This window comes from Dryobates pubescens, chromosome 12 (genome assembly GCF_014839835.1).
Source record: "Dryobates pubescens isolate bDryPub1 chromosome 12, bDryPub1.pri, whole genome shotgun sequence".
Classification (NCBI taxonomy): Eukaryota; Metazoa; Chordata; class Aves; order Piciformes; family Picidae; genus Dryobates; species Dryobates pubescens.
In genome coordinates this window covers 24,982,951-25,000,814 of record NC_071623.1, presented here as the reverse complement: position 1 = coordinate 25,000,814, position 17,864 = coordinate 24,982,951, and the positions used below count along the sequence as shown (strand labels likewise).

The 17,864-nt window shown below is 40.2% G+C and overlaps 1 protein-coding gene across 3 annotated transcripts in view; it reads right to left on the bottom strand.

Moving 5' to 3' along the window:
- The window catches only part of APP (amyloid beta precursor protein), a 212,352-nt gene that overhangs the window by 84,841 nt on the left and 109,647 nt on the right, over positions 1-17,864 (bottom strand). For all 3 annotated transcript variants that reach the window (XM_054166113.1, XM_054166112.1, XM_054166114.1), the window contains exon 6: positions 4,998-5,200. In XM_054166113.1, the coding sequence (XP_054022088.1) occupies positions 4,998-5,200 (203 nt within the window). The remainder of the gene's footprint in view (positions 1-4,997; positions 5,201-17,864) is intronic.

The window sequence follows — 17,864 nt, the reverse complement described above, 5'->3', positions numbered from 1 at the left end:
ACTATATTCTTGCCTAGAATACAAAGCCTTAGAATTCTGAAGTAGAAATACACACAAAAACCAGTTTTCTATTTACTTGTGCACAACAAAACTACATTTTGAGCCAAGGTGCCATTCAGCTACTACTGATGGCCAGAGCTCATACAAAAAGTTCAGCTTGATTTTGAAGGTAGTTGAATGGAATTGTGAATTTCTGTGTATTACGAAAGGCATGACATGACATCATGATTAGGCTAGCATGGCAAGACAGCCAACATGAGGCTTAGCTCAAAAGTGCACTAAAGTCTTTTTACATAGCAAAGCAAATTATTCTATTAATTATTGATTCAACATAGTAAAAAGACACTTTCTCTAGGGAAATAGATTCTTGGGTGATTTCTTCTGGCAGGATATACTTCAAATGAAACCAGTCTCTACCCTCCAACACTTCCTAAAACAATACTATTCCTGTGTGTACTATTTCAGTACTTCTGCTCTTCACCCAAAACAGTAGCAATATATTGCTTTTCCATCAAAAATTACTAGATCATAAAAAATTTCCTTGTAATTGCAATACATCTTGAAGTCTTGCATTATGGTGGAATTGCTGTGCTTTAAAATATAATGTCTATTAAAAGCTATCTGGTTTGTAATGCAAATTCATTAGGTTACTTTTATCAACTCTTGTTCATGTGTTATAGTAGATTACTATTCTTAATGAAGTTCTCCTTAAAAAAACACCCAGGAGAGTTATCATACTGTGGACTCCTCATACAGCACCTATCGAGGTTTTCTTGACAGGGAACACAATCACACATTATCACCTTCCAATTAATGCTGCGTAGTCTCAAAGCAAATGAAGAACAAGGAACTACTACCTTAAAAGGAAGAAAATCTTTCAAAGAAGAAAGTAGAGCAAAGCTATGGAGGGTGAAAAAAAATCTAATCAATCCAGCATATGCTACTAATACTACAAAAATGTTTGCAGCTGACAGGGCTAACAATCAGGGATAATCTAACCTCCCTTGCCTTGGAATGGATGGTAGCTGTCACTGAATCTGAATGGGTTTAGAGTCTTTTAGACATAAAAATCTTCAGAAGAAAAACTCATGCTAGCTTGATAAACCCAAGAGTTACCCTACAAGCATTATGCTACTTTCCTCTTGCTAGGAAGCCAGCACACAATCGCTACTTGCGACTCCAGATTGTAAACACAGTCAAAATGCCACCTCGAGCAGACTACTACTTAAATTCTTTCCTAACTGTTTAAAGAAACACAACTGAATTACAGAAGGGAAAACCAATTGCTGAAGGGCAACATTATACACTAGAGGCAGCAGGTCATGCTTATGCTGCTGATCCCCCACATCTGCTGGTAGGAATGCAAAGAAGCTGCCAAGAATTTTCTGTCAGGCTGCTGCGCTGACCGTGTTGTTCTCCAAATGAGATCTGATTGACTGCTATGTTGACAGGAAGCACTAAACTGAAATTGCTTATTCTTTGTTTTACACCAAGAGAGACTGCTTTTTTTCTTGTCACTGACTGTGCTGAACGAGAGCAGAAATGAAATCACAAACAATTGCACATGATGGGGAGCAGCACTCGTGCTTGCTTCAGTCACGCACTGGAAGAATCACCTGGAGCCTGAATGCCTCAGGAGCAGCTTTGCAACCCCCATCACTGCAACACGATGAGAACAGATATCGAACTGCTCCCTTGCTTAAATCCTGGCCAGCAGAGAGTTGATCCAACATTAACTTTTACTCTCTGGATCCCTGCAGCCTTAGAACTGTGTTTGGCTGTATTTAACATCAGAGCTCTATCAAGAGTCTATCTGAAAGTTTCAACTGTGCTTTCTGCCCTAGCCCGTATTAACTGAGAGTAGAGATGGTCCTTCACAAAAGGCAGCAAAGTGAATATTGGACATTACTATGCTAGGAAAAAGTGATTCACATTTCTGAATAAACATTATAGATTATAAAGATACAGTTGCTGTAGAAACTGAAAGGATTGCCCTCCTGCCAGTGACCTCTCCCATTGTCTAAGGCAAGACAAACTTCCTCTTCACGGGAAATGAGTTTGCAACTAGTCCTGATCAGGATTCATTAAAATATGCATAGAAGTAAAACTGCATGACAAACTGATACTACAACAGCTCAAGTGTCTTTAAAATGTGACATTACATTTGCACTTCTCAATTCTTTATGGTTGATGGCCATCATTTCATTGATCTGGGGGAGAAAGGGCTCAGTACAAGCCCACAATTAGATCCTAATTTATGTTTTAGAAGTTACTCTCTGTTGATTTTGTATCTGAAAAGCCACTCTTCTCCAAACTGACAAACCTACCCTCTGTGCTCTTCAATGCTAATGACATAATATTAATTATGGCTTCATAAAGCATACTTATAACTGGCTGTAAAGTGTCTGTGAAGAGTGTCCTAGGATATGATTTATGTGCTTAGTAATGCTTTCAAAAAGCAGCCTGAGCTCACATCCATGAAAATGAAGCTCCAGTACTTAACACCATATGGAAAGGCTTTCAAAGTGTTTTCAAAATATGGACCACTTCTTAATATGTATGTTGTCTACAAGGTACCTCTGCCTTTTTCATTTGCACTGACAGTGACAAACCTTTCTCTTTGCATGAGTGAGATGCTAGCAGATGCTCACCACTGAAGAGCCTATGCTGGATCTGCTGGCTGTACCAGGAAGCTTTCTCTCAAGTGCAACAAGGGAAGTAAAAGCAACCACTAAGACTTTAGGTTATTTAGACATGTCTGCAGTTAGAAATAAGCAAACATTTTGCAGAATGCAGCTCTGTCAGATACCAGTTACACTCAGGAACAATCTCAGCACCCTCTGTACCCCAGGATGGCTGAAGGTCAGAAATCCTGAAGGGCTGTGGCAGAACTGTGCTGAAAACTTGCATTAGTAATAGATTACCCTCACCTCACTCGGAGCAACACATATTTTGCTCAGTGTTACCTATCGTGGGAGATTTTAGACTTGGGAAAAACAGGACAATAGCACTTCATTATCATCTAGCAAGTGTACACATTTGTGAAGGGTTTTCAAAAGGTGGCTTCAATAGTTCACCTCATCTCTTTTGTATTTTACATTTCTATTATTACATGCTACTTTCCTGAAGGCTAAGCATCTTAGGCCCTTTGAAATGACAACCTCAGTAAAAGAAACACGTTCTACCTAATTTGTCCTCATTTCCACTCATCCAAAATCCCATTAAAGTCAAGAGCATGTTTTTTTCTCTTTCTCTCTCTCTCCATCTCTCAGTATTCATTTACCAGTGAGAACAGGGTGTTTTATCTCCAGGTGGTGAAAGCTCACATATGGAAATATATTTAATTGGTTTAAAGATTTAAACATCATCTCCTCCCACCCTTCCTCACTGAAATGTCTTTCTGATAACTGAGCAAAACACTCAACACAGTTATGTAAGACAGGAACACACACGACTGCATTGCCAGCCTTAGAAAGAAACATTTGCAAGTGATTTCAGCAAAGCATTTGCTCTTTGGATTAGCAAGCTTATCTGCAGGCACACCAAAAGCCTGAACAGAAAAATGTAAATGAAGTAACTCTGTATTTTCCAAAGTATCCTTTGGGCACCTTCTGCCCTCGACATGTGTGATCAATCACAGCCAGCAGTTGTTTGCTCCACACCTGGACTGCCAAATGTCCACACCACGATTCAAGGGAAAAGGATGCTGCCACATGCAAACCGGGGGACTCCACTCTCAAGCACACCTGGAGGCAGAGGCTGGGAATGCAGGGAAGCAGAAAGGAGCCAGGCCAGGTGTTTTCTTCTTTGTTTCATGGCCACCCAATCACTGCCACTTTTTCTCTGCCTCCAGCATGTCCTAACTCCATCCTCTTTCAACTGCAGCCTTTAGTCTCATTTTTTTTTTGGCCATCATCTCCAGCTATTACTGGTAAAGATGTAAGAGCTAAAGATGTAAGCAGAAAACTCAGCACTTATCTTTCTGGGATTTATGCCATATTAATTTGCACTTACAGAAATGAAATTAAGAATAAGTACTTCAAATATGTATTGCAGGAGAAATGTAGCTTTTTAAAATATTATGTTGCTCTGCTGTACATAGATTAGGCTAAAACTCAAAGTTTAAAATGGAGTTACCTTAAAAACTACTAAATACAATGAAAAACAAATTTTAGAAGGGAAGAGTTCTTTCTCACTTCATGTTTTGGTTTTTGGACAACGCAATTGTATTTCCTTCTACCCATCCACTCCCAATACAATTCATAGGTTCACTTTTCTGCATAGCTACTTCTCCATTCTCCTAATTTTACTGAATTACTAGTTCATGGAGAAATATTGGAAATAGATTATCTAACAGGAATACACAAATGTCTGATTACTGCAGTTAATCACAGAATAGTGGGACATTAGAGGAGACTTCTGGAGAATGTCTGGACCAACTCCTCTCCTAAAACATGTTCACCTACAGCATATTGCACAGTATCATGGCCAGGCAGGTTTTGAATATCTCGAGAAGGAGGCTCCTCTGGGCAGCCTCTTCCAGTGCTCTGTCACCTTCAAAGTAAATTTTTTCCCTGTGTTCAGATGGAAAGATAAGAGGCCAAACCAGCTAGGGCTACCTCCTGCTTTGAAATAACACTTCCTATTCTTCTGCAAAACATACACATGATAATAACCTCCACACATACGTGTCCTGTGTTATTTGCTACATACAGCAGTCAAGTTTTATTTGACGTTACTTTAAAACAAAGCTAACCCTTTAGCCTCCATCCATGTCATACACAACAGCCACATTTCCTAGACATGCACCTCCAAAGAGTATTTGTAATGGGAAGGGGATAGGAAGTGGATTTGATGTGTAAATTACAGAAGCTAAAGCATAAAAATGCTGCAACATAGGATATTTTGCTGTTTGGAACATTTTTTGTCATAAAGGGCAAACATGCAAAGCAGCAGGATCAGTGTTCCAGCCCCAAGCTAAATGTGCATGAATTTACCTCTGACAACTTCTTCCACAGACTCTGTAGTTGTGGTGGTAGTGGTTGCAATACTGGTAGTTCTTTCAGTTGCCTCCTCGTACTCTTCTTCAGTCTCTTCTTCAATTTCATCGCCGTCATCATCGTCATCATCAGCATCATCATCTTCCACAACAGTTAGTTCGTCATCTTCCTCTGCTTGCTCTTCAACAGCCTTATCATCACTAAATGAAGAAAATTATAATGAGATGTTACCAACAAACTGATTTTAAGATAATGAGAGAGCCCATTTTGTTCAGAAACTGTAAGAACATGTTTCTCCTTCTTCTTCCCTCCTCTTCAGATACAGAAGAAAGAATCAGGGTCCCTGGAACATCCCAACCAGTAAGAAATTGGAGATGCTAACAAAAAAACAAACAACCAAGCAAAAAAAAAAAGAGTCAACATTAGCAATGCAGTAAGAAAGCTACCAAGAGGCCAGACTGAAGCTTCTCCTATTGCACAGGGATGGAAAAAGAATCCTCTTCAGCAATACCATATTTTGACAGCTGGATAACACTCCGAGCAGGCTTGCTCCACACTGCTGTCAACAAACCAATGTTTGTTTTGAACAAATGTTAAATTAGCTCAAAATGCACTCTGCTGATATATAGAAGCAAGAGTGTTTCCCAGGACTTTCTCACCCAAGGGACACCTTATCCATAGGCTTGCCATGGACTACCTCACCTGCCTTTTACAGAGGACTACCAAGTATTGAACTGACCTGGAACTGTCTACGCTGTCTGCTGAGTTTTTGTTCTGCTGTTAAAAATGCTGTATGAATGGAAGAGTCACTTGTACAGAACTGAACACAGAGATGACTGTTCTCACAAAGGACAGGACAGAGGCAATTGACACATGCTGATTGTTGACAGTTTTTGTCTCTGAGGTTTTACCACCAGCAGAGCAAGGTCAGCTCAGATGCTCTGCACTACCAACACTGCCATGCAGTTGATGCACAAGGCCTCCATTAGAGCCCTGTGGTACCAACATGTATTAGGATGGCAACATATGCACCTCTCACTATGCTCACAAAGAAACCTCAAACTATTGGGCTGACTATTGTTATCCATCACAGTGCTTTAAATTCATATAGCTGTCTAAAGTCGTCTGGAGCTAATCAGTCTTGGACAATAGAAGGAAATACTGAAACTATCAAATGTATTTGGTGGCTTAATACGTCAAGAATTTTCTGGGATGACCCTTAGTTAAGAATGATTCAGGCAAAAGGCCAAAAAACCCAAATGCTTGGCTACTGCTTCTGTTGCATTTGAAATCCTTCCTAACTCAATGCCTGGTTGTGGTGAGGTTTTGGGTTTGTTAATATGTTCATCTGCTTAAGATTTACTGCTAATGAATAATGATCCTTAAATATTCAAACATCTAATGAATTCTTGTCACCTTCATACACAAGTGGGTTTGCATCTTTTCCATACCATTTTATATGCCTGAATGGCCTTTTAGGTGAAGTTAACAACTTCTCTTTTTCATCTCATTTTGGAGACCAAGCATGTAATATTTCATTTTATAACATGTTGCCTACTACAGCCTTGAAAAGGAACTTGAAGCAAAAAGGAGAGTACAATTTGTCTTAATAGACTATTAAGAAGTCAAGAAATATTGATAACAATCTTCCATGCCACAAGCCTGATGCTACTAGAAAAAAAGTTAAGTCTCTATGAAAACAAGAATGCATCCCCTATTCCCTCCTCCCCAAAATATTTGTCCTCCAGAAACACAATAGAGACTTAAATATTGACACTTTCCAATGAGGGAAACCTCAGGTAGATGTTATAAATGGATGTGGTAAAAGCTACCTTGCAGAAGAGTCTGTTTAATGGATTATTTGTTTCCATTTACATGTGAGAAAGACCAAAAAAGGAGCACAAAACCACTGTCTGCTTCTCTTTTTTCTTGATTTCTAAGACCTGATTTAGCAATTTAACCATCTCCACTGCACAATTTCCCCCAAGAAATCGAATTTCAGCATGTCTGAAATTTCCAACTTCATTTTTAGGAAGTCCTCTCTAAATAATTTATTTCTTCTGTTTTTGTCTCATAAACGCTATACCTACACCACCACCTTCCACTTGCAACGAAGGCTTTGTAACATCCTGTATCTGTTTCAGATCTCCAGGTTAAAGGGCTTCTAGTATTGTCTAGCTAAAGACATTTAAACTAGTCATACTGGGCATAAGACAGCCAGATTTTGATCAAGAGCATCGCACACCATAAGCTTTTCAACATTAAAGCAAGCTGCTCTCTTTCTTTCTCTCGCCTAAGCTACAAACACAGCAGGCTTTAAAAAAAGCACAATTATTTTTCCTCTTCACATGAATGATAGCTCTCAGATATTGACAAACTCATAAAGTTAATGCAGGACAACAAAAAACAGCCTAATGAAAGACAGGGAAGTCAACTAGTCACATGGAAAGGCGCTTCAAAAATAATTTGTACGCATGCATCCAATATCCATCTGGTTTTAGCCACACAAAAGCAGTTACTCAGCTGTGCCATGTCAGCCCACAAGCCAAGCCTCCCCCTCATTTTTTAAAATTGGGTTTTTTTGGAGGTCTGATGCTGAAAGGGGCAGGATGACAGAAGACAATTCTCTGTGTGCACTGGTTGGCTGCGCCTGCCACTACAGCAGGCCTTGGTTTCCTCTCCAGTAAATTATCAGGAGTAAAGGCTTAAAGGGTAGCCCCCATCTGCATCACCTGCATCTTTCTGCTTACTAGACATCTGAGAATGTAGAAAAAGCCAGAAGTGCTGAAAGATTAGAACATTTTAAGGGACCAGGCTCCTGAAAATATTCAGCCAATCTTGCACAAAAATGTACTGGAATATTCTACCATTGCCATCACTCCTAAGGAAAAACCCACCATATTCCCACTAGCAACATATTCTGCAAGACTCAGTTACCAGGGTAGTATTTCACAGGATTGTATTTTAATACAAGCTTCAAGAAAAAGGAACAATGAAAGCAGAAGTGTTTTTTCCTTAGATTTAGAAACCTAAATGATACAGAAATCCTTGCTGCGTGTTTATAGAATTAAGAGGCATGAAATTTAATTTTAGGAGGTCATTTCCCTATTTAATAGGTTTTTAAAACTGTCATTGTACACAAGTGTGAAAATAACTCAGGTTCTACAGCACTCCACACTTTCTCCAAAAGTAATTATTTTGCCAGCTGTCTATTTATACAAAGATGAGGTAGTCTCTTCCCCTGTTAATACTGTCTTCCAAAGAGAGGGGGATGGGGAGATGAAGTGCTTTATGCTCTTGTCTTGAAGGAAGCCAAACACTAGAAACTAATTGGATTGGCCTTATTCTGGTTTAATCATGCTCAGCTATACTGCACAGACTAACAAACAGCAACACACATCAGGGACATATCCCAGCACGGCCTAACAGCAATAAACCAAGCAGTTTTGCATTAGATATCAAGGTTATCTTTCTAAGTCACAGAAACCAGGCCCAGTGGTGCAAACAGAAGATGACCACACCTGCTCAGGAGGCTACCTTTATGACAGACATGGGAAAATCAGCAATGCCAAGCAGTCCCCTAGCAGTGTTCCTCCTAAGCCTGGGGCCACAGAGAAGGAGGAAGTCTCCCAGTCTTTGTTAGTGATGAGGGGGCTTTGAGTCTCATGCTTGAAGATGCAGGTTTAATACAAACAATGCTACATCTTGATGTGCTTCTTTTGCAAACAAAGACAGTGAGAGGGCTTCACATATTTTCAGCATTAGCAAAGGTACTATGTCTTATAAGAACATGACAAAGTATGCTTGGGTTTGTTTCCTTGGATTTAACTACTGTTACCATGCTAACTCTTCTTCAAGGAAAATGCATGCAAGAGGAATGACAGAGAACAATGGAGAAGGAAATGAATTTACACTACAACAACCAAAACAGATCATCAGCCTTTTATATAGGGTTAAAACCCTCCCTGTTGCAGTCTTCAGAGCAGTTTCTCCCTGTCATGATAAGTGCTCTGGTACTATTCACATTTCTCAATTAACACCACCACAGTGTTTCCCAAGCAGCACATCTAACTGCTGCACACCTTTCACCTCGGTAATCACATTAAATCTTCCATCCCCAAACAAACATTTACTAACAAATAAATGTGGATACTGTTATTTTTCTCAGAAGGCTTGGAATTTTATTTAATATACATAGCAGGTGTGCTTACTTCCTGGAATTATTGTTACATTTTACTTTATTTGGTAAACAACTACAACTCAGTCTTGCTCCTCCTGGAACCATGATACCCTGACAGCCTTTTCTGTGTCTATTCCCTTGATACCATCCCAGCCAGGGTTTTATTAGCACCACAGACTGCAGTGTCTCGTTAGAAAGAAATTGTTGACATTTTGGCTTAGCTCAGTGGCACCAGTGACAGGATGTTTCAAAGGCTGCTCAAAAATTGCTGGATACACTGACAAGTTCACAGATTTGTAAAGCTATATCATCATCTGAATTTAACAGTTTGGCATTAAACAACGGAGGTAAATTGTTAGGCTTGAATGCAGTTATGAAAGTACTTGCAGTACTGCCTGCCCAACATCAGTATCTCTCAATCTCCTGTCAGTAGAGATTTTTGGCAAGGAGTGCTAGCAATTTCCTTCCATCGTGGACACAGATCATCATGACCGAACCTTCTGCTTCGACTTCCTCACATACAGGATATAAAAATCCATTCTGGTCTTTCCCCTGAGTATTCCAAGTAACACAAGGAGTCATTAATGTAAATCACCTATGCTCCTCTGTGTGGTGCAACAGAGTATTTGAAGTTTGGTGCTTTCAGCTCTATTTCCAATGCTATGGACACACCTGGGTTCCAGGCAGCCTTTAGAAGCAATCTGTTCTACTGACTCCGAAAGAAACAAACCAACCTCTCCAATAACCATATTTCTGAGTTTAAAACACATAACCGCTGTACACCTAAGCACATAAGTTTCAAGCAGTGTTTAAACCATGGCACTATAATGCATATGCAAAAACCTCCTTTTCTCAACTCATCACTGCAGCTAAGAGTTGGCACCAATGTGTTATTTATTCACTTCATTCAGAAGCTGTTACTCTGTGAAGGTAAAACTGGAAGCGAAGGGAAGTGAAAGTAAAACTGAAAGTGAAGGGAAGTGAAGGTAAATCAAAATATGCTACCTCTTGCTATTGAAGAAAGAAGAAAACATTGTAAATGAAAATTTAATTCCTGTATTCTGGCAACCTGTAACTGGGATGGAGGCAGAATACAGATGAACTCTAGCAGTTTCAGAACTCACAGGGTTGCAGCACAAGCTACATTTTATGGGATTTCTGTCTGTACTGGGTTTGACTGAGCTGGAGTTAAATTCTCCTCAGAACACCTTCCTAGTGCTGTGTTTCCCAGTCCTGTAGCTGGGTGTTGATAACACAACAGTGTTTTGGCTACTACTGAACTGTGCTTTTCCAACATGTCTCTGCCCCAAGAGTATGCTGAGGGGTGGGCAAGATCTTGGGAGGGGACAGGCAGGCCAGCTGACCCAAACTGACCAAAGGGGCATTCCATGCCATATAATGACAGATCAGACAGAAGAACTAAGTGAAAGAAGTAGTGGGGGGATATTCATCCATGGCATCAGTCCTTCAGAGCAACCATTACGCATAGAGCCCTGCTTCCCGAGACTGACCGCCATGGGAAGTCTATAGAGAATAACATCTCTCGTGGCTTTTGCTACCATGGGCAGCCTTTGCTCTTAGCCTGTGCTTAGCATTATTAAATTGCTTCCACCTTTGTATTTTCCCCTCTTCCTTGTCCATCTAAGAAGGGGAGTGATAGAGCGATAGAGCCAGGGCCAAACCACCACAGTCTGCAACCAGTAACTTCAGATAAAAATGTGGCAAAGCTTTTGATTTAGGATAACAAATAATCATGGACTAATTACCAATAGTAGGAAGTAGCTCTTGTTTATCTGGAATAAAAGTTCATCCATAATGCTGCCAGGTAACTTGAACAAGTCTACATACTTATCAGTGGGTGAAAAAGAATGAGAAGGTATTCAGGTTGGACGTGTTAATATCCAGAAAGATTAACATTCAGCACATTTTGCAACTGTATTTTATTGCAAATACATTCCATCTAGATTGTGGTTTTAGCAGCCACCAAGCTGGAGCAAATAGGGGGAAAGCTAATTTCAGCAGAGGAACCAAATGAGCAGTAGCAACACATTGCTGTGCCTACAGAGAGCTAAGTCCATATATGTTTGCTCTAGACAGCTGTGGGAATTAACACAGAAGCAATTGCTGCAATAACTTGCAGTCTGTTCTCTTTCAGCCTAACAGGCCAAGCTGATGGTCATTTACGCAGCCAGAACCTTATACTCTAGCTGTCACCATCCTAACTTCCACCCTCTTGTGCTTCAGGTTCCCAAAAGGACCAAACCCTCTACAGCTCCCTCAAAATGACCTCCAGTAAACAAGTGATGGGATGGGGTTTTCAAGTATTTGGCCTAGGTCTATCTTTGCTTCCAGCAGGTGATTAATAATGAGCACAGATACATTTTTGTCCACATGTACAGGAAAGCTCCAGAGCACAAAATTTTGTAACTGTGGGAGTGGAAATGGACAGATCCAACTGTCAGCCTCTATGTGCCTTAGGAGTTAATGCCTTTGAAGAAAACGCAAACCAGAAACAAAACTAATTACAGGAGCAGGACAAGTGCTTGGGATCCAAAGAAGGTGACTGCATTTAAAATAGCCTAATTATCAAGCTTTTGGTTAACAGCAAACCAGAAAGTCAATAGGCAGAGAACCAAATTCTCCCTCAACATGCCTGCACGTCAGAAGCCTGGCTATTGTCAACCTAAAGTGCTTCCAATCTTTGCATGCTAGAAAAGGTTCTTCTGACCAAAGGAAAGGATCTGTCAGGAATTTGGTTTGATCTGACTGTTGCACTGCTCTGAACGGTGTTGCTAATTAAACAAGTCAACACAGGCACTAATTAAGGGTAAAACTAAACAGTGCACCTTGACACAGGAGCATTGACCTCACTGTACCTTCTTTTATTTAACTTTGCCTTTGGTATGCTAGCCAACTTCAAGGCTAAGTTGAGTACACTAACTATGTGAAACTGAGTATTGAGGTAGTAAATCCAAACTAGAACTAGCAAAGCAATTTTGCACGGAGTAGAAGAGAGGTGAGCAAACAAAAACAAGTGTGAAATGAAGGTTTTGGCATTGACCTTGAAAGCCTAGGAGTAGGAAGGTTTAAGTTCCTGAAGTATGGGGGTGAGGGGAACAGGCAGCAGGGCAAGAACTTAAGTGCACTGCAGTTGCAAGATTAGGCCAGAGCCAGGAAGGAAATGGGTTATGCTAGACTTCCAGTTTATGTAACTCATCTTTTACATGCCTTATTGGCATCAAAGTCTGGAAAATTACTGTAATTTACAGAATTGAAGGTCTGAGCCACAAGGTACCTCAGCAATAATGTTTCTGGTCTGTATTTTAAATGACCACAAAAGTACAAACTGTTTAAAATTTGCCTTGGCTATTTTCATTCAGGTTGGATTATACCAGGTTAACAAAAACAGGTGCAACAGACACTTAGTAAGATACAGTTAAACTTTCACGAACTCAGATGGGCACCTTCCATTGCACAGCAAGTTGGGATGAGTATCTCATATTGCCTTGCATCTTTCAGACACCAATTTTGTCACTTTCTAATTATTTCCCATTAGGTTTTCCTTGACTGAAGAGGTTGCAATTATGTTTATTTTCACAGTTCCTAACAGAAAAAACAATAAATCAAATAAGCTATTTCAAGAAGTGTCACACAGGCTGCCTTTGAGTCCTGAAACTTTATCAAATGACTTATCACATGCTTCAGACAGTCTCTTTCCTTTCACTGTATTTTTCTGACCTTTATACAAAACTCCAACACAACCAACCAACCAAAAATTACCAAAAAAAACTCCCACAAAACCCACCACACACACAAAAAAACCCCCAAACACAAAAAAAAAACCCAAAAGGCCCCCACAAAACCATAAACCCCAAACCAAACAACATAAAAACCAACCGACCAAAGCCCACCTGGTTTCACAAACTTTGACAGAAAACAAGAAACATTGTATTAAAAGATGTTTAGTGCCTTTTTAAAATAGAACAGTTATCAAAACCAAAGGAAGCCCTGTGCTGCCTCTGACAGATACATCTATCTTTTTCCCCATAATTAAACAAGGAGATGTACTTTATACCATTAGAAATCTCTTTCTACAGCTGACCTGTCTGAAAAGAGAGGTATATGAGGCAGCATGTAACATCTGATGTTGACTTGCTGGAATGTGTCCAGAGAAGGGCAACAAAGTTGGTGAGAGGTTTGGAACACAAGCCCTATGAAGAGAGGCTGAGGGAGCTGGTGTTGATTAGCCTGGAGAAGAGGAGGCTCAGGGGAGACCTCCTCGCTCTCTACAACTACCTGAAGGGAGGTTGTAGACAGGCAATCAGCACCAGAACAAGAGGACACAGTCTCAAGCTGCACCAGGGGAGGTTCAGAGTGGAAGTTAGGAAGAAATTCTACACAGAGAGAGTGATTGCCCATTGGAATGTGCTGCCTGGGGAGGTGGTTGAGTCACTATCATTGGAAGTGTTTAGGAGGAGACTTGATAGGCTGCTTGGTGCCATGGTTTAGTTGATTAGGTGGTGTTGGATGATGGGTTGGACGCGATGATCGTGAAGGTCTCTTCCAACCTGGCCTATTCTATTCTATTCATCTCATGCATTCACAGAAGGTACCTGTTATTGATATGCAAGAACATTTTTTTCAACATTGACCTAGCATTCTCTCTGAAACAAAGCCTTTGCCAGTTATACTTTTCTGACAGGAAGATGAAGGATTCAGGAAGAAGTATTTTTAGAGCCTAGAGTAATAAAATATTGAATCCACATTCTTTTTCCATTTTTTATTTTGCTACAGAGGAAAAACTAGAAAAGTGAAAACATATCTGCAAACACACAAAATTAGCATCTGTGAGCCTGAGGGCACTGAACCAATATTAAATTCAAAATCCTGACATCAGAAATGCGTTAAGAGTGAGAGCAATGGAAGAGGGCAGAGTGAAGGTTGCTTGGTCAGCCCTACTTCAGCCAGCTTGAGAATCTTGATCTGTTACAACTTGTTTGTTTCCACAACACTTCTGCCATACTGCAAATGGAAATTATTCAGTGCATCTGTCTATCCAGCTATCCCAGAGCTTAATTGAAGCAAACTGTGTAAGCTCTGTACAAAACCAACTACCTGCCACGTTTGGGGAAATCATCGTCTTGCTACCCCTCACAGAACAGCAGCAAGGCAGAACTGGATGAATAAATCTGCTTTATAACTGGAAAAGAAAATGAACCAAAAAAATACCAGAAGCATGTGGTAATTCTGGATGTTCAGTTTAAGACCTTGAATAACATTTTGTAGATAATGTGCCATCCTAAACTTTTGAAATACAGCTGTCACCAGCAGCAGCTGCAGGAGGCCAGGACTTCTGCACAGCAGATTATCTCCTCTTATGCAGCCAGAAGACAAAGAAGCACCTTTTGTACCAAGCTTTTTATGGTGGCCACAGAATGCCAAGTCTACCAGAAGACTTTTATAGCAGAAGCAAGCAAAGATCAAGCTCTCCAGGTCAACATTTTACTGTTTTAACCTTTTCTTCTTCTCTCAGGTCATAATTTGATGGTTATTTTTACCTCAGTGGTGATCAAAATAGAGCTCCCACATGAAGAAATGGCTTGTCATCATGTAACCAAAGCCAAAACATTTGCATTCAAGATTAGAAACCTTTTCTGTCAGGGAAAAAAACCAACCACCCACCTATTTTTTTTTGCTGTTTTATACATAAATACAAAGTGTGCAGCCTTTGTCAGGAGGCAAAAGAAATAAAGTACTTTCTACAGAAGAAGCTTTACTGTGCTGTTAATAGCACTGCTTCACAAGAGGTGGAATTCTTATATTTCCACAAGTCATCTCAATGCTGAGCTCTTATTTCTAGTACAGACCACAAAGACTACTGTTACACAGACCACTTAAATGTAAAATAGAGAAGGAACTGCTAGCTGATTTTATGGAGGGACATCCAACTGTGTATCCACCAGCAGAGTCATGCTGGTGTGACAGTATGTGCTGAAAATACTGTAGATTTCTCATTTCTTTATTGTCATGAATTACAAGTAGTGTAGGGCTTGAAATGTGGTAGTATCTACCACAATGACAAAAGAACTTCTCAGCACATCTTCCAGACATATCAGAAGAGTTTGAGCTGATTACTACATGAACACATATATGGAAAGTTTCTCTTCAGTATTTCAGAGATCACAAGTTAGGTACAAGTGACAACTTAGAGTTTTTGCCTATTATTTAAGGAAAACACAGCAGCCAGTGGCTGCTCTACAAAGTCAAAAAAAATAAGTGACCCTTCTCTGCAAGCAAGTCTCTACTGAATGTGCAAGACTGATGCCATTAACCTGCAAAACAAGCTCAACAGTCACTCAAATCACATAGGTAGCCTGAAAGGCTAGCAAACTGCTTTCATCAGAGATGGGGGTGTGTGTGTGGGGGGGGTGTGTGTGATGAAAGCCTGGCTATCTTCTACTCATCACTTCCACAATTAGATTAATTCTCTCCACCCATGGCCTCATCTATCACTTCAGTTAATGCTTTATACTCAAATGGTGATTGGATTTGCCAGCTCAGCATTGCTGTAATTACCTCTCAAAGCAATGCGCTGTTTCATCAATTCTATTCTAACTTCACTTGTCCTGAGAAGAAATCCAATATGCACCAGCCTAGAGTCATTAATACTCTGGTGCTTCTATGCTTTCTGGATTTGGTTTTAACCACTTCCACATTAAAAAGGACAAAAAAAAAAAGAAGTTATTAAAAATGCATCATGAACTAACCAAATATTAAGTAACAGCTAGCATGAAAGACAAACCCAATTAATACAAGAAGGTGAGACACAGAATATGCTAACAGCATATAAAATGTGAATGGAACAAAATACTTCTAGAGTTATTCAACAAAAGGCATTACATAATGACTACAATTTGGGGATGTCTTAGTTTAACTTATAAAGAAAAGCAATTAGGTTTTATCATTAAAATCCTTACAAAACCACAGAAGTTCTCAGAAAAGCTGTACCATTTATTATATATTTTACAATAGGTATGAAGCACTGTATTTCAGTTTCTCATAGTTCTACTTAAAAAAAAAATAAAAACCAAGATGTGAAGTTCTGACCAATTGGCTGAAATATTGCATTACAAAAATCAGAACACCAAATGAATTCAGGCTCTCTAAAACACCAGTTCAGTGACACACAATCCATGTAGTGCAAAATTCACCTATTTCAGGTGAACCTATACTGACAGCAAGCTTCAGAGGAGGGGGGAAAAAGCCAGTAAAACTAAGTTTACAATTCATAGTTAGGGGACACAGTCTCAAGCTGCACCAGGGGAGGTTTAGACTCGAGGTGAGGATAAAGTTCTTCACTGAGCGAGTCGTTCGTCATTGGAATGGGCTGCCCAGGGAGGTGGTGGAGTCACCGTCCCTGGAGGTGTTCAAGAGGAGATTGGATGTGGCACTTGGTGCCATGGTCTAGTCATGTGGTCTGTGGAGACAGGTTGGACTTGATGATCCTCGAGGTCTCTTCCAGCCTTAGTGATACTGAGATACTGTAATTCATAGTGTTCATTTTAGAGCACTGAATCCCAATTAGGAACAATTTGTATTAGGACAGCTGATAAGAACACTGCCTACGGCTGTGCTCCTCCCTGGTCCTATGTCAGACAACTGAGTTGCCCACTAAGCAGACCCTAAGCCACTGCAATAGGCCTAACACTGCCCACACAAGGTTCAGTTTTCCTTAATTTTTCAGGGTTATGAACAGTCTAGAACTCAGTCTGCACAGTATGGAAAAAGGGAAATCTTTTCATCTATCCAAATGCAAGTCATTTCCTGCTTCTAAGTCACAGCCTGCAGTACAGACCCTTTTGTCCAGCTTCACATCTGGTTCAGCTTTAGCAGATCAAGTGCTGGGGAGTTTTAATTTTTTAAAAACATGTGGGTTTTTAAAGAATCATTTAGGGGAGTCCAACTGGAGTATTTCTCACTGAAATATCAGAAACTGACTTTCCGATGTAATGAAAAAGCTTCCATCAATGAGAATGTGCTGCTTCTTTTAACATGAGTGACACAATAGCATGAACACAGATGAATAATCAGAGACAAAAAATGTTAGAGAGTATGTTTCCAATAAAGAATTTATCCTCTGTTGCTTCTCCTCTTTTTTTTTAAATCAAGAACATGTTTTTAGCTGCTGGCCACATTCTTCGTAACGCACCCCAGGATACCATTGGCCTTCTTGGCTTCAAGGGCACATCACTGTCCCATGGATACCTTATTGTCCACCAGGACTCCAAGGTCCTTCCTCCACGGAGCTGCCCTCCAGCAGGTCAACCCCACATCTGTGCTAGTGCATGGGGTTGTTACTCCCCAGGTGCAGGACTCTACACTTAATCTTGTCAAACCTCATTAGGTTCCTCTTTGCCCAGCTCTCCAGTCTGTCTAGGTCTCACTGAATGCCTGTGCAGCACTCTTGGTATATCAGCTCATCCTCCCAGTTTGGTATCGCCAGCAAACATGCTGAGGGTACACTCTATCCCCTCACTGATGAAGGAAATTTCCCAAACATGAAAATGACTAAACCCCATCAAATCTGACTTAAAAATTCTCATACTGACTCTTGCGTATCACTAAATTTACTTGCTCGCATGTTGCTTTCTAGACTTAGGCAGTTTTGATGAACATGTACCACC